At 43.4% G+C, this 26,991-nt stretch overlaps 1 protein-coding gene across 3 annotated transcripts; it reads left to right on the top strand.

The window, feature by feature from the left end:
• Positions 1-3,737: 3,737 nt before the first annotated feature.
• SRRM2 (serine/arginine repetitive matrix 2) lies at positions 3,738-26,074 on the top strand. Of its 3 annotated transcripts, none has more exons than XM_060780584.2 (15): positions 3,738-4,320; positions 8,600-8,875; positions 9,805-9,909; positions 10,016-10,195; positions 11,370-11,447; positions 11,639-11,701; positions 12,084-12,110; positions 13,290-13,340; positions 13,422-13,511; positions 13,622-13,814; positions 13,943-18,867; positions 21,772-22,035; positions 24,735-24,860; positions 25,340-25,456; positions 25,589-26,074. In XM_060780584.2, exons 2-15 carry the CDS (start codon positions 8,637-8,639, stop codon positions 25,596-25,598), a joined length of 6,468 nt encoding a protein of 2,155 aa, XP_060636567.2. In that variant the 5' UTR covers positions 3,738-4,320; positions 8,600-8,636; the 3' UTR covers positions 25,599-26,074. The 3 variants fall into 3 exon arrangements, with proteins under 3 accessions (XP_060636567.2, XP_067326037.1, XP_060636566.2); XM_067469936.1 differs by having other exon boundaries at positions 3,738-4,266; XM_060780583.2 differs by having other exon boundaries at positions 3,738-4,201.
• Positions 26,075-26,991: the final 917 nt, after the last annotated feature.

Consider the following 26,991-nt stretch of genomic DNA (forward strand, 5'->3'; position numbering starts at 1 on the left):
GCGAGAGTTGCCAGATGTTCAAGCTGGGTTTAGAAAAGGCAGAGGAACGAGAGACCAGATTGCCAATATCCGCTGGATAATGGAGAAAGGCAGGGAGTTTCAGAAAAACATCTACTTCTGCTTCATTGACTATTCTAAAGCCTTTGACTGTGTGGATCATAATAAATTGTGGCAAGTTCTTGGTGGGATGGGCATCCCAAGCCACCTTGTCTCTCTCCTGAGGAATCTGTACAAGGACCAAGTAGCAACAGTCAGAACTGACCACGGAACAACAGACTGGTTCAAGATTGGGAAAGGCGTACGGCAAGGCTGCATACTTTCACCCAACCTTTTTAACTTGTATGCAGAACACATCATGCGATGTGCGGGGCTGGATGAATGCAAAGCTGGGGTGAAAATTGCTGGAAGAAACATTAACAACCTCAGATATGCAGATGACACCACTCTGATGGCCGAAAGCAAGGAGGAGCTGAGAAGCCTTCTAATCAAGGTGAAAGAAGAAAGCGCAAAAGCCGGGTTGCAGCTAAACGTCAAAAAAACCAAGATTATGGCAACAAGAATGATTGACAACTGGAAAATAGAGGGAGAAACCGTGGAGGCTGTGACAGACTTTGTATTTCTAGGTGCAAAGATTACTGCAGATGCAGACTGTAGCCAGGAAATCAGAAGACGCTTACTTCTTGGGAGGAGAGCAATGTCCAGTCTCGATAAAATAGTGAAGAGTAGAGACATCAGACTTGCAACAAAGATCCGCCTAGTCAAAGCCATGGTATTCCCTGTAGTCACCTACGGATGTGAGAGCTGGACCTTAGGGAAGGCTGAGCGAAGGAAGATCGATGCTTTTGAGCTGTGGTGTTGGAGGAAAGTGCTGAGAGTGCCTTGGACTGCGAGAAGATCCAACCAGTCCATCCTCCAGGAAATAAAGCCCGACTGCTCACTGGAGGGAAGGATACTAGAGACAAAGCTGAAGTACTTTGGCCACATCATGAGGAGACAGGAAAGCCTAGAGAAGACAATTATGCTGGGGAAAGTGGAAGGCAAAAGGAAGAGGGGCCGACCAAGGGCAAGATGGATGGATGGCATCCTTGAAGTGACTGGACTGACCTTGAGGGAGCTGGGGGTGGTAACGGCCGACAGGGAGCTCTGGCGTAGGCTGGTCCATGAGGTCACGAAGAGTCGGAGACGACTGAACGAATGAACAACAACAATTGGGACAACATGGCTAGTCCAGTGAAGTTGATGGTGGAGAATCATCATTCTAAGAGGAAGACATGAAGCAAACCCTTGTCATCTGGAAATTTATGTCCTCAATGTGAAAGACCATGTGGTTCCAGGCTAGGACTGACCGCCAAGACTCTACCTCTGGAAGACAATCATACTTGGCAGGGACTGATCGCCCATGATGATGACTGATAATGCAATATAAATAAATGAAAAGCCATTTATGAAAATAACAACTTTAAAATATGACATTATATTGATACACTTACAGGAAAAGTGGCCTGAGGACAGTGTTGTACTGGTCTCAGGGTCTTTAAGGTTAAAATTCCAGGACTTTCTGATTAGCAGAGTGACAATGTCATCTCTCCTCTTTGACTCAGTTCTCGCCTTTTCTTTAGAGATGAAAACCCTATACTAGTTGCAGGTTGGGGAAAGGGGGTTGTCCAAACAATAATACACTGTTTGGAGTGTCTTTATTGTAATACATAATATTTTGGGAGGGTTTGTTCTGAAGGGGCGGGGTTTCTGGGAACCCTTGTTATTGTTGCTATGTGCCATCAAGTCAGTCTTATGAGTATCTTATGAATCATAGCTTTCACTGAGTCATACATAACAGCACTGCTCTGGTTTTGCATATTCAGCGCTTCAGCTTCCTTGACTGAGAGCCCATCCACACAGTCACATAACCCAGAATATCAAGGCAGATAGTCCACAATATATGCTTTGAACTGGTATCTGAGTCCACACTGCCATATAATCCAGTCCAATGTGGATTTTATACAGCTGTGTGGGGCCTGAGTCAATCCACCTGTAACACAGGCCCTCCCCTCCTCTTTATCTAGCGTTATTGCCTTTTCTTGTGAGTCATGCCTCTTCATGATTATGTCAAAAGATTTATAGCCTCATTTTCATCAAGGAAAGGGGAAAGAATATATTCAAAAACACAGCTAAGGGAGGCCTGCCTTAAATTATTTTGGAGCCAGGCATGTGCTTTTAAAGAGAGTCTTTCCCCTTCACTTTATTTCTGATCCTTTTTGACCCCTTCTTTGTTTTTCTTGTTCTGCAATAGCTCAGTGGAAGGGAGGTTTGGCTGTAGATTTTTCTTCTCAATTTTAATTAACTTAGTATTTAATCCTGCTTTTACATTTTGATTTTAATCCAGTTTCTGGTAATTATTTAATGCTTGATAGTTGTTGTTTTCTTTGAGCCCTTCTATTTTAGGAGCCATGAGGAGAGCCCAGTAACAAATAAAATTTATTATTATTATTATTATTATTATTATTATTATTGTGTCATTGAAGGCTTTCATGGCCGGAATCATTGGGCTGCTTTAAGTTTTTCGGGCTGTAATAATAACCCATTATTATTATTATTATTATTATTTGTCATATATGCTGCAGTAGTTTAGCAGGAAGAGTTTCTTTGGAAGATGTAATTATCCCCAGTTTAATACTAGCTTTCTGCACAGTTTACCTTTACTTATTAATTAATCCTACTATTTTCATTTTAAATCAGTTATTTTAATCGTTACTTATTATATAATCCAGATTATCAAAGCAGATAGTCCTCATTACCTGCTTTTGAAATGGATTATGAGTCTATACTGCCATATAATCTTGTTCAAATCAGATAAACTAGATTTTATATGGCAGTATAGAAGGGGTGTTGGTATCTGTCTGTATCTTGTCATATAATCCAGATTAAAATAATCCATATTATCTGTTTTGAACTGGATTATATGAGGTCCCTTCTATACTGCCATACAAAATCCAGATTATCTGATCTTAACTGGTTTATAGGAGGCCCCTTCTACACTGCCATAAAACCCAGATTATCTGTTGAACTGGATTATATGGCAGTGTAGACTCATATAATCCCAATCAAAACACATATTAGAGATTATATGGCAGTGTAGACTCATATAATCCCAATCAAAACACATATTAGGGATTATATGGCAGTGTAGACTCATATAATCCCAATCAAAACACATATCAGGATTTGTATGGCAGTGTAGACTCATATAATCCCAATCAGAACACATATCAGGGATTATATGGCAGTGTAGACTCATATAATCCGAATCAAAACACATATCAGGGATTATATGGCAGTGTAGACTCATATAATCCCAATCAAAACACATATCAGGGATTATATGTCAGTGTGGACTTATATAATCCAGATCAAAGCAGATTTTAGGGATTATATGGTAGTGTAGAAAAGGCTGCCGTTAGCTAAACTTCCCTATTATTCTTGACAGGAAGTTCTTCTAGGAAAGAACTCCCCGCTTGTTACTTTGCCGGAGTGAAAGGATGGGGACGCCTCTAACCCGGTGCCTGCTGGGAATTGTAGTCTGTTTGCAAGTAGCCCCAAGCGCTTGATACGGCCAATGGCATTGGCAAGACTACTATTCCCGGCATGCATCACGGAAAAGTGCTCCGAGGCGAATTGAGAAACGCACGCCGCAGCCGTCCCTCAGCAAATCTCGCGAGATCTCCCCTTGCGATCTCCGCGTCCCACCCCCGCTGACTCTAATTAGGGGCCGCGCGGTGGCCGACGGGAGCAAGGGTTTCTCTCCTCTTCGTTCCCCTCGCGAGGCTTGGTGCTTGCCGATTTACACCGCGGATCATTCGGCGTTTGGGGAGAACGGGACTGGAAGCGGGGGCGAGAAGCGAGGGAAAGCCCCCCCCCCTCCTTCCTCAGGGCAACCCTTCCTCGGAGCGCTTTGACAAAATGGCGGGCGACCTTCGCGCTGCCCGCGAGGCCTGCCGGGACTCGTAGTCTTTCCCGCCCTTCCTGTGAGCGTCCGCGGGCCCGGCTTCCTGAGGGGAAGGACTACGTTTCCCATGATCCAACGGGGGAGGAGAAGGGGCAGACGGGAGCGAACTGGACGGCCGTGAGGGGACAGCGCAGGCGGCCCTCCCCCTTTCCCCGTCACCCTGCGCCGCCGCGGCTTCGTGCTGCCGCGTCGGATGAGGTAGTCGCGCGAGCCAGTGGCGCAGGCCGCGGCCTCCCTTGGGCTGCGCGAGGGAGGCAGGCTGGGTGAGGGAGAGGCCTACTCCGCCGAGGAGGCCTCGGTCTTCCCAGCTGCGATTGGTAGGGTGGGGATTGGGGCGGGGGGGCGGCGAGGACGCCGAGTGGCGGGCTTTTTTTTTGGCCAGGCCTTGAGCTGGAGGGACCTGCGCGGTGGGGTTGTTTTCGCCGAGGGGAGCGGGGTTGAAATGGGGTGGTTTTAGCCAGGCCGGAGAAGGTGTGGGTGGGAAGATAAGGGAGCCTTTTAGGCCCACGGAGGGAGGGCATCTGCAAGTCAATACGAAGGTAGAAGGCAGCACGAAGCTTAAAACGGGAGGGGGGGGGGGTTGTAACCAAATATCAAGGCAGGAGACATATTTCTTCTTAGAGTAAATACAATATCAGGAGAGGAGGCATATTCCTTTTTAGAGTAAATACAATATCACAACAGGAGACCTATGCCTTCCTAGAATAAATACAGTATTGGGACAGGAGACATATTCCTTCCTAGAGTAAATACAATATCAGGACGGGACGCATATTCATTCCTAGAGCAAATACAATATCACAACAGGAGACAGATTTCTTCTTTGCTTAAATACAGTATCAAGACAGGAGATGTATTCCTTCTTAGAGTAAATACAATATCAGCACAGGAGACATATTCCTTCTTAGGTTAAATCCAGTATCAAGACAGGAGATGTATTCCTTCCTAGAGTAAAAACAATATCAGCACAGGAGACATATTCCTTCTTAGAGTAAATACAATAGCAGGACAGGAGGCATATTCCTTCTTAGAGTAAATACAATATCAGCACAGGAGACATATTCATTCCCAGAGTAAATACAGTATCAGGACAGGAGACATATTCATTCCCAGAGTAAATACAGTATCAGGACAGGAGACATATTCATTCCTAGATTAAATACAGTATCGGGACAAGAGTCATATTCATTCCTAGAGTAAATACAATATCAGGACAGGAGACATATTCATTCCTAGAGTAAATACAGTATCAGGACAGGAGACCTATTCCTTCCTAGAGTAAATACAGTATCAGGACAGGAGACATACTCATTCCCAGAGTAAATACAATATCAGGACAGGAGGCATATTCATTCCTAGAGCAAATACAATATCATGACAGGAGAGATTCCTTTTTAGAGTAAATACAATATCAGGACAGGAAACCTATTCCTTCCTAGAGTAAATACAATATCATGACAGGAGACATATTTCTTCTTAGCTTAAATCCAGTATCAAGACAGGAGATGTATTCCTTCTTAGAGTAAATACAATATCAGGACATGAGACATATTCCTTTTTAGCCTAAATCCAGTATCAAGACAGGAGACGTATTCCTTCTTAGGGTAAACACAATATCAGGACAGTAGACACATTCCTTCTTAGCCTAAATCCAGTATCAAGTCAGGAGATGTATTTCTTCAAAGAATCAGGAGGCTTAAGGGGAGGGGAAGGTTGCAACCAACCATCGAGATGGGAGACATGATCCTTCTTAGAGTAAATACAATACCAAGAAAGTGAACATATTTCTTCTCCGAGTAAGGAGGCTTAAGGAAAGGGGAAGGTTGCAGTCAAACATCAAGACAATAGACCTATTCCTTCTCGGAGTAAGGAGGCTTAAAGGGAGGGGAGGATTGCAACCAAGCATCAAGATGGGAGCCATGTTCCTTCTTAGAATAAATACAGTATCAAGACAGGAAACATATTCCTTCTTAGAGTAAAGGCACTATCAGGACAAGAGATGTTTTCGTTCTTTCTTAGTCTAAATGCAGCATCAAGACAGAAGATGTAGTCCTTCAAAGAATCAGGAGGCTTAAGGGAAGGTTCCAAAGAAAGCATCAAGATGGGAGACATGATACTTCTTAGAGCAGTGGTTCTCATCCTGGGGTTCCCAGATGTTTTTGGCCTACAACTTCCAGAACTCCCAGCCAGTTTACCAGCTGTTAGGATTTCTGGGATTTGAAGGCCAAAAACATCTGGGGACCCCAGGTTGAGAACCACTGTCTTAGAGTAAATGCAATATGAAAACAATAGACATGTTCCTTCTTAGAGTAAGGAGGTTTAAGGGGAACAGAAGGTAGCAGCCAAACATGAAGATGGAAGACATGTTTCTTCTTAGCGTAAGGAGGTTAGGGGGAGGGGAAAGTTGCAACTAAACATCAAGATGGGAGCCATGTTCCTTCTTGAATGTAAATACAACAAGACGAGAAATATTCCTTCTCAGGGCCCTTCCACATAGCCATGTATCCCAGAATATCAAGGTGGAAAATCTCACAATATCTGCTCTGAACTGGGTTATCTGATCCACACTCAGATAAAGTGGAATTTTCTGCCTTGATATTCTGGGATATAGGGCTGTGTGGAAGGCCCTTAGAGTAAAGACAATATCAGGACAGTAGGCGTATTCTGTCAAAGAATCAGGAGGCTTAAGGGGAGGGGAAGGTTGCAACCAAACATCAGGCCAGTAGATATATCCTTTCAAAGAGTAAGGAGGCTTAAAGTGGGGGGTGGGGTGGAGGTTGCATCCAAACATCATGATCCTGAAGATATATTCCTTCAAGGAATAAGGGGGCTTAAGGGGAGAGGAATGACGCAATCAAATATCAGGAAAATAGACATATTCCTTCTTAGGGGAAATACAATATCAGGACAGTAGGCATATTCCTTCTAAGAATCAGGACGCTTAAGGGGAAGGGAAGGTTGCAAGAAAACTTCAAGATTGGAGACATGTTACTATTTAAAGTAAAGACAATATCAGGACAGTAGGCATATTCCTTCAAAGAGTAAGGAGGTTTAAGGGGAAGAGAAGGTTGCAACCAAATATCCATACAATAGATATATTCCTTCTAAGAGTAAGGATGCTTAAAGGGATGGGAATGTTGCATCCAAACATCAAGGCAGGAGATATATTCCTTCCTAAAAGTAAGGAGACTTAAGGGAAGGAGAAGGTTGCAATCATACATCAGGCCAGTAGATATATCCCTTCAAATAATAAGGCTTAAGGGGAGGGGAAGGTTGCAAACGAACATCATGACAGGAGATAAATTCCTTCAAAGAGTAAGGAAGCCTTTCTGAGGAGGAGACAATTGTCACCATATGTGTTTATAGAGATGTTGTTCCCCAGGCTGCAAATTGCTTTGGGCTAATTCTGGACTCTAATCTATATTTGAAAGGGTGTCTATATATGTAATCCTATTGTTTGTCTGAAATAAATGTTATTTTTGGTTTCCCCAGTTCTGGATGGTTTCAGCCATTATTAGTATGCATTTATATTTAAAAATATATAAAAATCCATAAGCTTTAGGGACAGGCTGTGCTGACTATTTAATGCACTTTCAGGTCCCTTCCACACTACCCTATATCTCAGGATCTGATCTCAGATTTTCTACTTTAAACTGGGTTATATGTGTCCCCACTTCCAGTTAACCTGGGATAACCATATAATCTGGGATCAGATCATGGGATATAGGGGCAGTGTGGAAGAGGCATCAAACCAGTATTGAAGAAAGTGGTTTCACTCTGCATATGATTACATAGGAAATACTGGGACCACTTTGAAACCTGAGTGGCATTGATATGCACTGAGGGCTTTCTTTTGCACACTTTTGTGAGATTTTGTTGTCTGCCCCCCACAGTTAGAATCTGGGGGCCCACTGTGGCGCAATGGTTAAACTGTTGTGCAGGCAGGACTGAAGACCGACAGGTCGGAGGTTCAAATCTGGGTAGAGCATGGATGAGCTCCCTCTGTCAGCTCCAGCTCCACATGTGGGGACATGAGAGAAGCCTCCCAGAAGGATGGTAAAACATCAAAACATCTGGGTGTCTCCTGGGCAACGCCCTTGCAGACAGCCAATTCTCTTACACCAGAAACGACTTGCAGTTTCTCAAGTTGCTCCTGACATGAAAATAAAAGGTGGAAGCCAGCTTCAAACTGCATTTAAATAGTCTGTGTAGATGGGGTCTACACAGGAAATATTGGAATAAGAGTGATGATGGGGCAACCTTCACGATGTATTAACGTAGTTTGGGGGTTAAGAGGTGTTTAATAGGAAGGAAAAGCTGAGCAGGCTATATCCTGAGACTTCTATCAGAAATAGAGAAGAAAGGAAAGTGTGTGCAGATGTCAGGCTAGATGCAGGCTGGAGCTATAAGGATGCATACTTGTTTTCAGTTTTGTTCATTGCTGTTCTCTGTACATCTTGTCTCTTCATGCTTCAGTTTGCAGAAGTAGAGGAAGGTTATTTTTCCTAGTACGAGGAATGTTTGGCAAAAACGCTTCATTGCTCTTCCTTTCTCTTCATTCCCCTCTTTTGACATACTCCCTGTATTTTACTTTAGGTATCAAAAGCACCAGTGGTGCTAGCCTGTGGGAGCCATGTACAATGGGATAGGACTCCCCACTCCCCGGGGCAGTGGCACCAACGGTTACGTGCAGCGCAACCTCTCGGCTGTGCGCCACAAGAAGGATCGCACTGACTACAAGTCAGAAGAAGAGTTGAGGAAGCTGGAGTCGTCTCTAGTTAAAAAACCCAATCAGGACATCCTGGACCACGAGCGCAAGCGGAAAGTTGAGCTGAAATGCTTAGAACTGGCTGAGCTAATGGAAGAGCAAGGGTAGGTGGTTACAGAAGAGTAGAGGTGAAAACACTTGTAACATAACTATGGGAATAGATGGGAGGCTGAGTGAGAACAACGACTTGTAACTAAGGGTTTGAAGGAGACTCTCAGTAATTAAAGGAGAAAGTAGCTCACCAGGTTTTGGATCTTTGCAGTAGTCTGGGTTACTTAATTATTCAGAACTATTAAAATGAAGCCTTTGAATATTATAATTTAGGTAAAAATGATGTGGCACTAGCAATTTCATTGGGACATGCTCAAGAATCCCTGCATAATGGTGTATGTATGTGTATGTATGTGTGTATGTGTGTATGTATATATATATAGATATAGATAGATAGATAGATAAACTACTTAAACAATGTTTTCCCTTCCCTGACAGCAAGCTTGTAGGGAAATGTGTTTAGTAGGATGTGAAAAACTCATAGAACCTGCAGCAGTACGTGAATTGAAGAGTTCCGATGATAGAAATAAATAATTTTTCTTACTCTGGAGAAAATAATACTATGCGTAGCAATACTTTACTATCAGTGCTGAATATTTATGTAGCACAACCATTCCAGCTCTTGCACAATATTCCCAGCCAGGTGGTATAATACTTTAAAATGTCCTGTAAAGTCAAATAACTGTAATCTTAGAACAACTTTGTAATGCAGGCTAATACTATCCCTGCATTTAGGTGTGGGGAGTGGAAACTGTAAAAACAGGGGCTTCCTGAAGGCTCATATCAAGGAAAAGACTTGGTGGTTTATATTTCATTTATGCCTGTTGAGATATATGTAAAATTGTCAATGTGGTGCATTTTTTGTATCAATTGCTATTTATACATTTTTGGAACACTTTGTACAATTTCATGAAAGATGTGGTAGTTTATGTGTGAATCTGATCTGCTAAGCTCCCTAAACATTCTGATCTACACAACCTAGGTATGGAGCTGGGGAGATCCAAGAGAAGGTAGCCACTTTTCGGATGATGCTTCTTGAGAAGGATGTAGCGGTAGTCAAGGAGGGAGAACAGCAGCAGAAGCCAACGTAAGTAAGGCCTCTTGATTATGATGTTATTTCTCTGCTCTTCTCTCCACATGTCTCTCACAGTTGCCTTTTTCTCTCTCTAATCACTGCTGTCATTCTTTTCCAGTGTCACTGAGACCCATCAGTTGGCTGAGGCCAACGAGAAAAAGAATGAGAGGCTTCGAGCTGCCTTTGGCATTAGTGACAACTACGTGGATGGCAGCTCTTTTGACCCCAACCGCAGGGCCAAGGAGGCGGCATCAGCTGCTGCAGCCAAGCAACAGCAGGAGCAGCAAAAGCAGTACAGGTAGGAGAGGAAATGAGTGGTTTGGATGTGACCGAGGAAAAGGTTCTAGCACTTTTATTTTAAAGAGGAAATATTTTTCCATTCTATTTTTAGTTTCTAAATTTAATGCAGTTTCTCTAAACAGTTTTTAAAATGAATGAAACATATAGAATACAGCATCTAAAGATGTTAAAGTTATATCATTTAAGACATATGAAATGTATTCCTCAGCTTATATTAGGAAAACCTGGTTTTAATTCAATTGCTAGTCAGGATCTGTGGGAACTACATAAAGTTCCCATTGATCCATTAGATTTAGTTGAGTTGATTTAGACCACAAAGTATTTGGTCTCCTTGCTTGATTAAAAGTTTTTTTTTTTAAAAAAAGGGGGTTGTTTCTGTAAGGGATATACTCAAGATCAATTATGTTGGGGAAGTGGGCTTATTAACCAAAGATCCTTCTCATAAATGTACAACAGGCTAACTTATTAGCAGCAACGTGACCCAGGACTAGTAGCCAAAAGTGATAAAAAGAACAAAAATGCACAGGTTAATGTTATATCTTCCTTAGGAGGCTTTTCTTTATAGCAAAATAAAATGGTTGCACTGTTTACAAGAACAAGATTTCCATAACACAAAGTTCTTTATACTTCTTTGCTTGTATGCTGGCCTTCTTTCTCATGCTTTGCTCTCACTGAGCTTCCTCTCACACCGAACTTACACAGGAGCTTCACAAAGTAGCTTTTTACACACAACAGCCTTCACACTGGAGCTTGACACATGAGGCCTTCAACCTGGGGCTTCTCTCACTGAAGCCTTCTCACACCAGGCTTCTCACACAATGAGGCCTACTAACACAGAGGCATTTTCATACTGAGGCAAACTAATACTGGAGCCTTCTCATACTGAGGCTTCTCTCATACTGAGGGCAACTAACACTGAAGCGTACTAAGCTACAGGCTTACTAATATTGAAATGTAGCTTTTGCTAAGTCATTGCATCCATTGAACACTTTCAATGCTTGACTCACATTTTTGTAATTAAAATACCTAGTTAATTAGTATTTCTGACAGTTTTGTCATAGACTTGGTCCACTTTATTTTCTTGTGAGTTTAAGGCTCAGGAGAATTCTCATTTGCTGGCTTAGCTGCTTGTTGGGAACATGACTCTTCACTTCCTGTCCTTATCTCCCCAGTCTTGTCAAAGAGTCCAGCAGCTCCCGATCACCGTCTCCAAAACAGAAAAAAAAGAAAAAGAAGAAAGACCGAGGCAGGTGCGTGGGAGAGTCAAGACACTTGAGTACACTCTAGAGATCCGAAATGGGATGCAGAGAGTAGAGGGGCTGGATGTAGGTTTGGCATGAAGTATACATTAGAGAGGGAGAAAGGCAAAGGAGTTTGGATTTGTGGGCTCACAGCTGAACTTGGAAATATGTGATGTGTTCCTTTTGGTTATTCTTTCAAGGTCTGAGAGCCGGTCACCTTCTCGAAGGGAGAGGAAGAAAAGTTCAAAGAAAAAGAAACACAGGTGAGGACTCCACTGGGAAAAAAGTTGACAGGCTTGTGGTGATGGTTGGGAATCATTTCAGACTGTTTGTCATTTGAGTTAATGGTTATAATGAAGTAAGTAAATGAATATACCGTATTTTTAATTTTGTGAAAAAATGTTTAATTGTGATTGGGGGCATGGAATAGTCCAGTTTATTCTTTCCCTATACATTGTAGTCTCCTTTATTAGAGTAGCATTATGTGTTGGCAATCTGGACTGGAGTGTTTGGAAGTCACACTTGTACTTTAGTAGCATTGTGGGATATTGTTTTGTCAAACCATTATTTCGGGTTCTCCTCACGTTTCTTTTTTTCTAGACCACATGCTGTATGTGTAAAAACTCTTTGCTTCTTCTTTTTCAGGTCAGAGTCAAAGAAAAGGAAGCACAGGTAAGCTGCAGTAGTATATCACATATACTTAAATATAAGCTGACCTGAATATAAGCCGAAGTGCCTAATTTTACCACAAAAAACTGGGAAAATGTGTTGACTCGAGTATAAGCTGAGGGTGGGAAATGCAGGAGCTACTGTTAAATTTCAAAATAAAAATAGATACCAATAAAATGACATTAATTGAGGGATTAGTAGGTTAAATGTTTTTGAATGTTTACATAAAACTGTAATTTAAGATAAGACTGTCCAACTCTGATTAAATAATTCTTCTAACCTTCCTCCATATAAATGTGCTTATATATCCTTATATAATGTAAATATAATAATATAATGTAAATATAATGTAAACATAATTATAATAATAATAATGTAAAATGATAAATGTAATAATAAAAATAGTAATAACCCAGTAAAATAATAAATAACTTTGGCTCAATTATAAGCTGAAGGGAGATTTTTCAGCCTAAAAAGGGTTGAAAAGCTTGGCTTATACTCTAGTACAGGGGTCCTCAAACTTTTTAAACAGAGGGCCAGGTCACAGTCCCTCAAACTGCTGGAGGTCCGGATTACAATTTGAAAAAAACATGAATGAATTCCTATGCAAACTGCACATATCTTATTAGTAGTTCAAAAAACACTTAAAAACAATACAATAATTAAAATGAAGAACAATTTTAACAAATATAAACTTATTAGTATTTCAATAGGAAGTGTGGGCCTGCTTTTGGCTGATGAGATAGAATTGTTGTTGTTGTGTGCTTTCGAGTAGTTTCAGACTTCGGTTGACCCTGACCGAGGGCCGGGTAAATGACCTGTGAGGGCTGTATCCAGCCCCTGGGCCATAGTTTGAGGACCTGTGCTCTAGTATGTACAGTGTTCCTCGACGTAAAGAGTAAATTGCAGCATTTACTTTGTTTGCTTAGAGTGTTAATCACAATGTAAGTTAGGAATACCAAAGCTGCTTAGCTGAAAGGTGACATGAATGTAGTGGACTACATGACTATATTGTTGATCTCTTGTTTATGAATTTGGAGCTAGTTTAGGGGCAAGTTCATCTTCATATAAAGGTAGGAAAGTTTTGTAGCCAACAGCGTAGGGACTGAGAAAGGAAACAGTGGGTGTACATAAAGCTCTTAATTATTTCCAGAATGGTTCAAAGCAAATTTGTTTTCCCAGGTCGCCAAGTCCTAAGAGCAAACACAAATCTAAGGACAAGAAACGGAAGAGGTAACATAGTTGTTTGTCTACTGTATAGTTCCCTTCTTTCTGAGGCATATGTGCAACTTTTTAAAAAACTCACTCGCTTAGGTCCACTAGTGAATCTGCTTCTCAAAAAGGACGTCGGGATCGTTCTTCTTCGGCACATCGTTCTTCGTCTTCAGATGGTTCCTGCAGCAGGTATGTACTGTTATGGACATCCAAGAGCTTGTAACCAGATATCAAGCTTTGGGTAGAGTCTTGAAGATAAGCTTAGTTGCAAGTATCTCTTTATTACCTGTCACCTGCAGGTCAGGCAGCGTCTCTACCCAGAAACGATCTGCCTTAAGACATCAGAGCAAGTCTCCCTCAACATCTTCACGGAAACAAGAAGAAAGTGAAGTGGTTTCAAAGAGTCGGCCAGATAGAGCTCGTTCATCTTCTTCTGAACCTGCCCGGCGGGGCAGGAGCACAAGTCCTCGAGAAAACAGAGAAAAGCGGGAGGTATGCATATTTAATCTAATGACTTAGAAAATAACTGGCCTAACGCCATTGAAGTTGTATGTGAGAAACCATGGAGTCTAAGTTGTTATTGTTGTCTAAGTTGTTATTGTTATATTTCTATTGTTCAGAAAACCTCTTCCAAGCATTCTCCAGTTCGTGAAACCCGTCAACGATCAGCCAGTCCTTTATCTCCTGTCAAAGAGAAGGAAAAAGATAAAGAGAGAAAGTCTTCTCGGCATGGGGGTCGGAAATCTACTCCCTCATTTGAGCAGGAATCAAGACTCAAGCATCACTCTCCAGGGCCAAATGATCCTCCTCGGGAAAAAGTCTCAGGGCACAATCGTCCTTCCTCTAAAGAGAGCAAGTCTCCTACCTATGCCTCTCCACCCCCTAAAAAGCAAGCAGAGGATCAGAATGGGACTCTTCCACTAACCAAGTCTAAGATGTCCCCAGACCAGAAGGAGCAGCCAGTGGCTTCGTCATCTTCTCCTTCTAAAACCAGGTCAAGGAAAGTCTCCCATGAAGGTTCTACTTCCAGGCACTCCCGTTCTCCATCAGAGAGTGGTAGCTGCTCTTCTTCTTCCTCTTCTTCCCCTTCCCCAGCAAGAAAGCCAGCCCCAGTTTCTCGTAGCTCTTCCCCAGTGGAGCCCCCAAAAAGGCAAGACAAAGAGAAGGCCTCTACCCAGAGAGAGCGGTTGAGTTCATCCCCTGAAGTCTCCCACTCTGGGCATAAACAATCCTCCAAGACCACATCTCGACGTGAACTATCAGGCTCGCCTCCATCCAAGAGCACCAGGCCAAGGACCAGCCGCAGAGACAAGTCTCTTTCCCCAACTCCCATTCCTCGCAGAGGTAGATCACGGTCTCGCACCCCACCTAAGAGAGGAAGATCACGCACACCTCCAAGAAGGGGAAGATCTCGCTCGGTACAGAGACGTGCCCGATCCCGTTCGCGGACTCCTCTGAGAAGGGCCCGTTCTCGCAGTCCACAATGGCGTGCCCGGTCAAGAACGCCCCATCGTTGGGGAAGGTCACGATCACGCAGTCCTCCCAGATGGGGACGGTCTCGTACACCTCAGAGGCGTGGCTGGTCTCGTTCTAGAACTCCTCAAAGGCATGGATGGTCTAGAAGCAGAAATAGTGGGAGACGGGGAAGGTCAAGAACCCCACCTAGAAGGGGAAGATCGCGCTCACGTACCCCACCAAGAAGAGGCCGGTCTAGATCTAGGACTCCGCCCAGACGAGTACGGTCTCGATCCCGGACTCAGTCTAGAAGAGCCAGGTCTAGAACCAGAACCCCTCCCAGGAGAGGAAGGTCAAGCTCTTCACCGAGAAGAGAGAAATCTATGCTTTCAGCAAGACGAAGCAGGTCTGTGTCATCTCCAGGCCGTAAAGCCTCTAGAATTTCTTCAAGGAGAAGTCGCTCTGATTCTTTTTCTAGAATAAGAGACAGAACCAGAAAACCACTGAGACGAAGTCGTTCAGGATCATCTCCTGGACCAAGAAGCAGGTTGCGAGCATCTCCCAGGCGCAGTCGATCTGGTTCCGTACCAAAGGCAAAAAAGAAATCTCAGTTGTCTCCCAGAAGAAGTCGTTCTGGATCCTCTCCAAGATCTAGGAAGAAAAAATCAAGAACACCTCTGAGGCGCAGTCGTTCTACTTCTTCTCCAAGGTTGAAAAAGAAGTTAAGATTATCTCCAAGGCGCAGTAGGTCTCGTTCTTTTCCAACCCCAAAGCAGAAATCTAGATCACCTGCCCGACGTAGCAGATCCAGGACTCCTCCAGGACTCAAAAATAAGTCCAGACCATCTCCAAGGAGCAGATCTGGTTCATCTCCAAGAGTCACAAAGAAGCCTGATATTTCATCTGTGGTTGAAGAGAAGTCTAAGATACCTTCCAGAAGAAGTCGATCTGGTTCATCTCCAGGACAGAGGAAGCAATCTAAGTCACCTGTGAGAAGCAACAGATCTGGATCCTCTTCAGATATGGAAGAGAGATTGCCAAGAAGGCGAAACAGGTCTGAGTGTTCTCCAGAAGCAAAAACGAAGTCAAGATCAGGAACATCACCAGGACTGAAGAAAGAGTTAAGTTCACCTCAAAGGCAAAGCCGATCTAGTTCCTCTCAGTCATCAAAGGAAAATTCCTTATCACCAACACGAACAGCCTCACCAGGAACAAAGTCTACATCTCCATTGCAGCGAAGCAGGTCAGGGAGGTCTCTTGCAACAAAGGAAAAACCTCAGTCTCCACACCTAAGGGAGAGTAGATCACCTCCAGCGTTGAGAGAGAAATCTCTTTCTCCAAGGCGAACTGCATCTGGATCTTCCTTTGAACCGAAAAAGAAACCCACTCCACCATTGGAGAAATGCAAACCTGACTCTTCAGATTTGAAAAAATCCAGATCACCTCCAAGACGAAGGAGGTCTGGCTCTTCACCACTGGTAAAAGAACAGTCTAGATCACCTCCCAGGAGCAAGTCCAGATATTCTCCTGATGCAAAGAAATCTAAATCACCTTTGAAGCAGGTGAAATCTGGCATTTCACCTTCACCAGTGAAAGAGAAGTCTACGTCACCTGCCAGGAGAAGTGGATCAAGATCATCTCCTGAACTCAATGGCAAATCTAAATCTCCCCAAAAGCAAAATAAATTTCAAGAAGCCAAGGAAAAATCCAGGTCACCTCCAAGACACAACAAATCTGGTTCCTTGGCAGTAACAGCAAAAGTTACCTCAACATGCCAGAAGAGTAAATCAGGTTCATCTCTCTCTGGAAAAGATAAATCACAGTCTCCCTCAAGGCAAGGCCAGCTGGAATCACCCTCAGGATTGAAAAAGCCAGAGATTACATTGAGGCGAAGTAGATCTGGTTCATCCTCTTCCTCCTCCTCCTCCTCCTCCTCGTCTTCATCATCTTCATCCTCTTCTTCCTCTTCATCATCATCTTCTCCAGAAGATGACAAATCTCGATCACCCCCCAAACTGAGTCGTTCTGCAGCGGTGTCAATCAACAAAAGTAAATCTATGCCATCCCCAGTGCACAGGCAGGCAGATTCTTCCCCAGAAATCAAGAATGGCACATCAGCAGCAGTTGCAAAGCACACCAAACTTGCAGCTTCTCCAGAAGCAAGAGAAACATCAAGAAGTCAAGTGATGGGTCCTAGGTTGCCTTTAGAGAAGAAAGACACAATGCGGGATGCACTTCGAAGGAGCAGATCAGGGTCATATACTGAAGTCAAGGAGAAGCCAAGAAGGCAGTCCAGTGACAGCAGTTCAGACTCCTCCCCAGAACGGAAAGAAAAATCTCTTAGCCCATCTGTGTCACCAGTGAGACCTGTAAAATCAAGGACACCCCCAAGATGCCGAACGTCAAGGTCACCAGTTAGACCTAGAGCAAAATCCAGAACTCCACCAAGACGTGGCCGGTCTGGATCACCACCAAGACCAAGAATAAGGTCCAGAACACCCACAAGACGACGTAGATCTGGGTCATCTCCACGGCCGCGACTGAAGTCTAGAACTCCTCCAAGGCGGCGCAGGTCTGGGTCATCTCCAAGGCCCCGAATGAAATCCAGAACTCCACCTCACCGCCGTTATAGGTCTGGATCTTCCCCCAGGCCTCGAATAAAATCTAGAACCCCTCCCCGAAGGCGCAGGTCTGGATCATCTCCGCGTCCAAGAGAAAAATCTAGAACACCGCTTACAAGACGACGTCGATCTGTGTCACCACTGAGCCCCAAACGGAAGTCTCAAACACCTCTGAGGCGTGGAAGATCCAGATCACGCTCCAGAGATAAGTCAAACACCAGCATGAATCTACGTGGGTCTAAATCATCATCCCACTGTGACAGAAGGAGAAGTTCCTTACGCCGGGGAAGATCTCGCTCGCCCTCACAGAGGAGCCGCTCTCCTTCACTCTCCAGGCGACGAGACAAGTCTAGGGGGTTGCTACGGCGAGAAAGGTCTGTTTCCTCCCCAGGGCGAAGTCATTCACGGTCCCCATCTCGCCAGGATAAATCTCACTTCAAGCGGAAGGGTGAGCGCTCTATCAGCTCACCACGCAGGGGTAATTCCCGATCACCAGCACGAAGAGAGATGTCAAGGCTCTCTCCTCAGCAGTCTTCTGCCAGCCGGAATGCATCCCGTTCACCTCCAAGGTTAGATGCTTCACGTGCCACAGCAGCCTATAAAAGCACCGGGTCCAGAGCATCTCCTGATTTTCAGACATCTCCTGTGAGGAAGCATTCCAGATCAGGCTCCAGGGAAATTTGCACTTCTCCAGCAAGGAAATCCCGCTCCCCTCCTGTGCTGGAGAGATACCCTAAAGCTGACAGCCAGGAGAAATCAGCAGTCTCTTCCCTCTGGCACAGCAAAAGCAACGCTGCCATTGCTCTGACTCCAAGTCCAGCTCATGAGAACTCTCCCAAATCCCAAAAGATCCTTTCTCCTACACCATCCATGCTACGGGAGTCCCCTGCAGTTTTGAAGAATGGTAGTTCCACCACTCTCAGAGACAACATCCCAGGAGATAAGGGTCAGACCGTACAGTCTGGTCTGTTTAAAGATGATCCAGCTGCTGGTGCTCCACAGTTTTCAGGGAGAAGCAGTTCTCATGCAGGCTCCCCTTCTCTGTCCAAAGCTAGGTCGCCATCCCCCGCCTCCTCCTCCTCTGCTTCCTCCAGTCCCTTGCCAGCCCTGGTTTCTGTTCTTGGCTCAGTCCCCAAAGAAGAAGAGTCGGTTGCTAAAGCTAATGTAATAGAAAGGCCTGAAGGCCACCTCCCCATGCTTGAGGCTGAGCCACAGTCAGCTTGTGATGCCACAGAAGGGAATTCCAAGGGCAGTTGTACCACAGTCCCAAAACCCACTCCTCCCTGCCCACCACCCTCCTCCGTCCCCTCAAAGGCAAAGAGAAGTTCATCTGCTTCTTCCACCTCTTCATCGTCGTCCTCCTCATCGTCGTCCTCCTCTTCAACTTCTGATTCAGAATCCAGCTCCTCTGAATCAAGTCCTCAAGATCAAGCATCAAAGGAAATTGTGGCTGAAGTTGAACTGAAAAAGTAAGAGCCTAGTTTTCTTCCTCTCTCTTAAATAGCCTTATAGTTCAGGTATGGGCAAACTTCAGCCCTCCAGGTGTTTTGGACTTCAACTCTCACAATTCCTAACAGCCTGTTAGGAATTGTGGGAGTTGAAATCCAAAACACCTAGAGGGCCTAAGTTTGCCCATGCCTGCTCTTACTTTAGCGCTGGAATTGTGCATCCACTCCCCACTTATAAGTCAGGTGTATTGCTACATCTCCCTCACAAACCATGGCCTATTATACCTTATTATACCAGTCCTCTGAATTAATTGTACTATATTATGCTTTCTTGAAACTGAATCCTGTAACATTAACAAACCACATTCAGACAGGCGTTTATAAAAAAGGGAGGCTCCTACAGTCTGATAACTTGTCTTCCTAGCATAGTTGTGCTTATCACACATATGGCGTGGTGGGGTGAGAGAACTTGGATTCTGGTTGAGAGCTAAACAAGCATTTAAAACAGAACCATAGAAGCCATTCCCCTCAATGGTATACAAGTGGGATGACAGAACAGAGATGGTGCATTCTATTCTTTCTGATCCCTCGTGCATACAATTTCTTGTCATTTTTGGCAGTTAGGCAGCCTTTTGACTACAGGGTGCTGTAAACAAGTAAGGAATAATATGGTTAGAGCTGTACAGGCTCAGATTTGTAACAGCCAAGCCTACAGATAATGCAATGTGTTTTTCAGATAAATACTCCCTGTGTTTACCTTGTAGACTTGACAAGTTGACAGAAGTGCTTCCTCCATTTTGTCTATGCATTGTGTACTGCTTGCGTTTTCCCTCTTACAAAGTAAATCTGCTAGGCAGTGGTTCTCAACCTGGGATCCCCAGATGTTTTTGGCCTACAACTCCCAGAAATCCCAGCCAGTTTACCAGCCGTTAGGATTTCTGGGATTTGAAGGCCAAAAACATCTGGGGACCCCAGGTTGAGAACCACAGTGCTAGGGGAAAACCACTTCTCATAGTTTTTAAGGTGCCTCATGTGCTCTAATGGGCTTGCTCTAATGGGCTTGACATAGCTGCTTCTCCAAAATGCTTCTGTCCACTATCTTTTTCAATTATGCAATTGTGACATTTGTCCACAAGAGGCCACCCTGTTGTCATTTTACAATTCCTGGCAGGAGTCACACTGTAGAATTGCTTTCTGCCTCAAGTACCATAGCTAAGCTTCAGGCAATTGTCTTGTTCCATTTAATCATCTGTGGCAAGACTGTATGTATATTTGCTTTTAACAGTTTGAAATATTTTCTCCAGATCCCATTTCATTGTATTTAGATAAATTTGGGGTTTGGGCCGTGTGTAAGGAGGCAACACCGGAGAAATTGGCTTAAGTTCAGATAGCAAGAGGCTGACCACTGGAAACCTTGCACAAAATATCCTAAGTTATAGAATTTTCAACATATGCTACAGACTCTGTTAAGACTATTGGGATAATGGGTCATGTCCTGTTAGGATCACTGACCATTGGGGTAGCAGAGTTTATTTGGTAATGAATGATCGTTGGGCATGTAGGCATTTTGTTTTTGTTTGATGCTTTCAGCAGTCAATGATGCAAGCAGACTTCTTTTAAAGATAACATGTTTTGTGTATTGCTGAAATCTTTTGTGGCTGGAATCATTGGGTTGTTTTGTGTTTTCCGGGCTGTATGGCCATGTTCCAGAAGCATTCTCTCCTAACGTTTTGCCTGCATCTATGGCAGGCACCCTCAGAGGCTGTGAGGTCGGTGGAAATACATCTGTGGAAACTTCTAGGCCATTAAATGCTAATCAAGGTAGGTGCTACATTCACACCTACCTTGAACAGACAAGAGTTCTTTCTCCCACCCTGGACATTCCATAGATATATAAACCCCATTTTCCAAGTTTCCAGCAAACCTCACTACCTCTGAGGAGGTATGCCGTAGATGCAGGCAAAACGTCAGGTGAGAATGCTTCTGGAACATGGCCATACAGCCCGAAAAAACACACAACAACCCAATAACAAGTTTTGTCTGATAACTTCATGTATTTAAATATACAGACACATTTCTTGTCTAGGGTTAAAAACTTCAGTAACGTTTTAGAGAGTTTGTATCTTGAACTTGTAGTCTTTAACAGTTTTTTCATAAACCATCTTGCTTTATACAGCTCTCTTTAATAAGAATTTACTTTCAAATAAAAGCCTCAACAGTTTCTAACTTCCTAACATGAGCTTCTGCGCTCTGACAGGCTTCTGTACTCAAGCTCATTCACGACACAACACACCTCTCAAAATCAAAAGACATTCCCTAACTGTCATCCTGTTTTAACCGGAACATTGTATTGTATTTTATATACCCACTGCTTTAGGTATATAGAGATAAGGAAACTGCAAATCAAATAAGATATACACTTCAGGTTATAAAACACATTACAAAACAGACAAACATCATATAGAGGAGGCTTGAGAAGGTTGCTTCCCCAACAAAGACATGGTCTTAGTGGCAGGATTACTGCTTCTCCTCTGTTTGTTCCTATATTGGTCTAAGAACATCTTAAGTCTCCCACTCACTGGGTTTCCCTTCTGTCCTAGTTATCCATTCACGTGACAGTTCCTTTCCCTCTTTTGGAGATATTCAGCACACTCCAGCAGTAATCCAAGTAGTGGGAAGACTTTAGATATTTTCAAAATGTGAGAGAAGCAACAACAGCTGTATTGTAAAAGGAACTTTGAAGTAAGGCTAAGATAGCTAGTTTCTCAGGCTTTCCCCATAACTTTCCTGTTTTAAAATATCTGTATTCTTATTTTTTAAACTAAGAATCTTGAATTAACCAACCAAAACCTCTTCTTATTTTTTCTGATAAATATGTTCTGTGTGTGTGAGCTTGATACTACTTCTGTCCTCTAATCTGCCCAGGCCACCAAGCCCAGTGCTGAAGGAGAGTAACCAGGATGAGAAGCCTCCAGAAGTGGGCAAGCGTAAACGCCATTCCCGAAGCTCCAGCAGTTCCAGCAGTAGCTCATCTTCCTCTTCGTCGTCCTCCTCCTCTTCTTCCTCCTCCTCCTCTTCAGCCTCTTCCTCTTCGTCGTCCTCGTCATCCTCACCATCACCTGCTAAGACTGGATCCCAGGTGCCAGCCAAGGTGGCCCCCAAAAAGAAGCCCTCTCCTGAAAAGAAGAAGTACGTATTTGATTATTGGGTAGTAGATATTGTTTGTTGCCCAAAGGTGATGACATTCTCTATTGGTTATGTTTCTCTTGGCTCCACTGCGGGTGGATTGGACCCAGGAATTTCCTGACTGAACACTCAGGTTCTGTCTTCTGGCAAGATAGTCCCTTAAGAGTGACTGCTAGCACTGTGTGCCCAATCACCTCCAGCCGGCTAGAACCCGACTGGCATCCATCAACCAAGAGACCTTTTCATTGGCTGCCCAGAATCTGTAGAATTTCCTACCTGAAGAAATTGGACAGCTAAATCAGCTATCAGAATTTAAGATCCTGAAGACTTATCTCTTCCAGCAGGCCTGCCCAATCAATTTTTAACTATGAATTTTAAATTCATATTCTGTGTCTATTGTATTTTAGTCTTCGTTCCATGTTTTTTAAATATGTGTATTTATAGAAATATTTCTATAAAATATGCATATTATTGAATGTATTTTTATGATTATGTATTTTAACTGTGTTGTGCCCTACCTCAAGCCTTGAGCAGAGGTGGGTACTACTTTTTAAAATTCTTATTAGTGCTGTGAGAATCTGACTCCTGGGCCTAGCGTCTACTAACATTACTATTAAGGAAGGTTGTATATGTTTGCTGGCTTATATTCTTCTCTTCCAGCCAGCCATCAAAAGAACTAGGAAGCTGCGTGGTGTAGCACTCTTCACTAGACTGTATTGTTGAAGACTTTCATGGCTGGAATCACTGCGTTGCTGTAAGTTTTTTTGGGCTGTATGCTTCTGGAACATGGCCATACAGCCCGAAAAACTTACAGCAACCCTTTACTAGACTGTTTTTACATGGCCTGAAATGTGGTTTCTGAGACCTTGTCATGCATATTTCTTAGTGTGTGTAAGGGTCACAGTAGGAGTGCCCACCATTCCTTCCCTCACTTTTTTTTCTCCCTGGGTATGTGAAAGGATCAGTTCCACAACACTTGTCTCTCCCTGTGCTGTTTTGTCAAGGAGAATCATTTTTAAATCTACGAAGTGAATATGGGAAGTCAGCTTTCTGACTTTCACTCATGGTTGCTGCTTTCTGAAAAGTCAGGGAAGTGAGGATTGCTTGGGGGGGGGGGGGGGAGTAAAAAAATGTGAAATTTCGAGATGTGAGAACACATGTGTGCATGGCACATTATAAGATTTTGAAAATGTTTATTGATCATCAATGTTGAAAGTAATGCGAATTGAAGCTACTGTCTTGATATGCCCAACAAGTCGTTTGTATACTTGTGTAGTAACATTTTTTATTTTTAACCGTACCTTTGCATTTTTAATCTTGGAGTTATTTTTGAACTGATAAGGGAAAGTAAGGAAAATGAGCAATAACATTTGGATGGCAACCTCATCTAGTTTGACTATGTCCTGTGCCAAGCCTTGGAAGGCTGATGTGACAAAATTGTTCTTCGCAGCAGGCTTTTTGGCCTAGCCCCATGGCCTCAAGGGGGACTTCTTAGGACAGTTTGCTGCTCCTGCCGCACCTCCTCCATCACACTTTCTCAGAGGGGTCGAGCAAATGAGTGGCAACAGTGGCAAGTATGTGAGGTAATATCTGTGCTAACTGCTGTACATGGTCATTATGAAAACGATGGAAGAGCAGGTCATGTTAGAATCAACAAAAATAATTATTGTAGACTCTTCTGGTTTCTGAACAGGCAATATGTTTTGGAAAAATGGCATTCATAACCTTTTTGAAAAGAAAAATGATGTCATATCTTTTTGAATCTTCATGAACATCTGGTGACCACCTTTTGAAAACCACTAGTCAAGGAAAGGAATGACCTTGTTAGAAGTCAACCCTTTGAAAAGCATTTGTGTAATGGCAACTCAGCATTTGTTCACAAGCATTTGTGTAATGGCAACTCAGCTGTTAAACTGATAAACCATGTCTTTGAACTTCCAGGAACAAAGACATGGCACTGCACAAAAAACATGTACTTGGCTAGCAGAGTTTTGAAATGTTTCTTTGAAGTTGAAATTGAAATTGTAGTTGCCCAAAACATACACACTCTCTCGAAATCTTTTAGTTTAAAAATAATCACTCAGAGACAAAAAAAACAAAGTCTTCTTTAAAAGGGTAAAATATCTTGTTTACTCATAAACATCTTGTATTAATTTAGCATACATGCACATTTCTTATTAAGTTTCAGTTACAGATACAGTGTAGTTTCTTTGTGTTGAGAACACAGGGCATCATTCTTAATCAATAGTCTATAGTCCAAAGTTTTTAAGTATACATCTTATGACAGTCCAAACTGTATAACTGTACTCACCGCTTCTCAATACAGTAGTAAACTGTTCCTGCATAAGTCCAAAATGGAAACTGCTTCCATTGAAGTCCATTGTAATGCATCCACCTCCACTGAGGTCTAAAGCAAACTGCTAACATTGAAGTCCAAAAGCAAACAGATGATAAAATAGAGTCGGAACATGTCCAGTACCATCACATGTCTGTAGTCCCTCCCACACCAAAGAGGTCAGTCAAACTGGCATATCAATATATGCATACAATACAGGTTAGCAAATACAAACCTTAACAAACAAATAGCGAAGGCTTGGAAGGTTGCTGTTTCCAACAATATTTGCCCATTCCAGAGATATGTGGGCCTTGCTGTGTTGTCCATTGCATGTCGTTCTAACCAGTTATCCTTTCTCTGTACGTAGGTCGCGCAGCCCCCGGAAACCTATTGATTCGCTGCGTGATTCACGTTCCCTCAGCTACTCCCCAGCAGAACGGCGCCGTGCTTCACCTCCAGTGCATCCACCCCTGACTTCAAGGGACCGACGTAGGTAGGTATCTGAATCCACCCTGAGTTTTTCTTGTGTGGAGGCTCTGGAGGCCCTGCTGATGGTAGATCTGCTTGAATAGGAGAAAAGTAACTGGAGGAACTTTTGATATAGGATCTGGTTCAACTTTCAGAAGCACTTTAGTTTATGGTTCGTGCAATTAAATCCTTACTCATCCTGGTTCCCCGTCATGACAATCCTACACTGCCTATCTCCCAGTGTTTTTTATATTTTAAATTTTAATTCTGAAGTGGCCCTACCCTGTGGAATTTCTTGTGTTTGAAGTTTGATTTTATATTGCTGTGTTGTTTATTATATTGGTTTTGCATTTTATGTTTTGTGTATACTGTGTCTATTGTGTTGATGGGTGTGGCCTCATGTAAGCCGCCCCAAGTCCCCCTGGGGGAGATGGAGCGGGGTATAAATAAAGTTTTTTTTAAATTTATTTATTTATTTATTTCTGCCTTGCCCCCTTTATTTAGGGACAGGTCCAGGGACAGGTCCACGCAGAGAAACAGACGAAGCATCAGCAGGTCCCCAGGGCGGAAGCGGCGACGCAAATCCCCCAGCCCCCGACCCCTCCGCCGCAGAACTTCAAGGTAACATGTGCCTGTGACTGGCTTATTCCATGTGGGAGATAACATGTTCCAGGGCTCGTCGGTTAGGGGGGCAGCCAGCTGTAGTGGTAAAGCCTGTTCTTAACCATCTCTATCTCTGTTTTACCTCCTTAGGTCCCCCTAAGCTTCTTGGAGAGTCTGGAAAGCCCTTGCCCATGCAACCATAGACTGCGCCATCCAGCCTCCCTCAGTGCTGTCCCAGGTGGGAGCCCCCTGCCTTCTGATGCCCATTGGAAACCAATGTGTTTGCATGGGAGGAGGGAGGAGGTTCTTCCTTTGCCATTGGCTTTTTATTCTCATTAGTTCTTTTTCCTTCACTGTCCCCGTCTTGATTGCCCATCATTTGTTGGCAGCTACATTCCCCTCTTCCCTGGACATTTCTGCTCAGCACCCACCAGGATCCGCTGCCTCTGCGCTCCTCCTCCTCCTCCAACAGTTGGTGACGTTCATTTGACCCCCCTCCCCTCCTGTGAGCGTTTTTTCCTGTGCGTTTTACAGCTTAAAAAATCTTTACTTCTGTGTTTTGAGAGAGGGGTCTTCTTTTCGTTGATTTAGACATAAAAGGTTTTTAAAAAAGAAAACACAAAAAGGGGGTGGGTGGGTGGGTGGGGAGTAGGGAGATATGTGAGCTAATCTGTTTGATTTAGTGTTTCTCAGGCACCCTTGTCTGAAACGGCAGAGGGTTGTAGGAAATGAAACCCAGAAGGAGTGCATGTTGGTGTTGAAGATCTCCTAAAGTTCAATGAGGGGCAAGTTATGGGAAGGGAGGCTCTTCAGTTCCCCTCCCTCTGCTGCCTTCGGGGAAGCAGGCACGTTTTTGTTTTTTTTTTTTTAAGGAGAAGGGAAAAGGTTTTTTTTTAAGTAGTAGCCTGCAGCACTGGGGTTGACTTTGGATGGTAGCAAAATTAAGAATCAGACCATTCCTATCCCCCAAAAGAAACAGATTTTAATATGCTGTGCTCTTTTTTTTCCTTTTCATCCCTCCCTCGAAGCAGACTCTTTCATATTGATCAGCTGAGCCAGGTCAGGAGGGGTCAAGAATGGGGACTGGAAACTGGGCAGTCAGTCATTTTATGGGGGGAAGGCAATGGAGATTTTGCTGGAAAGAAGCTGAGAAACCCTAAATCAGGGAGGGGTGGGAACAGAAGTTTCTTCATATTTCTTAAAAGCATTTAATTTTTTTTGATATGTACAGCAAGGAGATTTTTTCTGTCAAATAAAAAATTACGAAATGCACTCATTTGTTGTTGTGTCCCTGAGACTTTTATACTGTATATGCTTTTTCACACACAGCAAGGCCTCATCAAAGGGGAATTCCAGTTATATGGGAACAGGTTCTTTTTCTTCTTTTTTCTGCCATGCAACCTTTTGTCCATGACAGTGGTTCCCAATCTTGGTTTCTCCTGGTGTTTTGGACTTCAACTCCCACAATTCCTTATTGATTTTTCGTATCACAAGTGAACCGAGGGTAGTTGTAATATATTTAAGAGACACAATGTTTAAAAACCTTGTCATTA

Source organism: Anolis sagrei, chromosome 6, assembly GCF_037176765.1.
Source record: "Anolis sagrei isolate rAnoSag1 chromosome 6, rAnoSag1.mat, whole genome shotgun sequence".
Taxonomy (NCBI): domain Eukaryota; kingdom Metazoa; phylum Chordata; class Lepidosauria; order Squamata; family Dactyloidae; genus Anolis; species Anolis sagrei.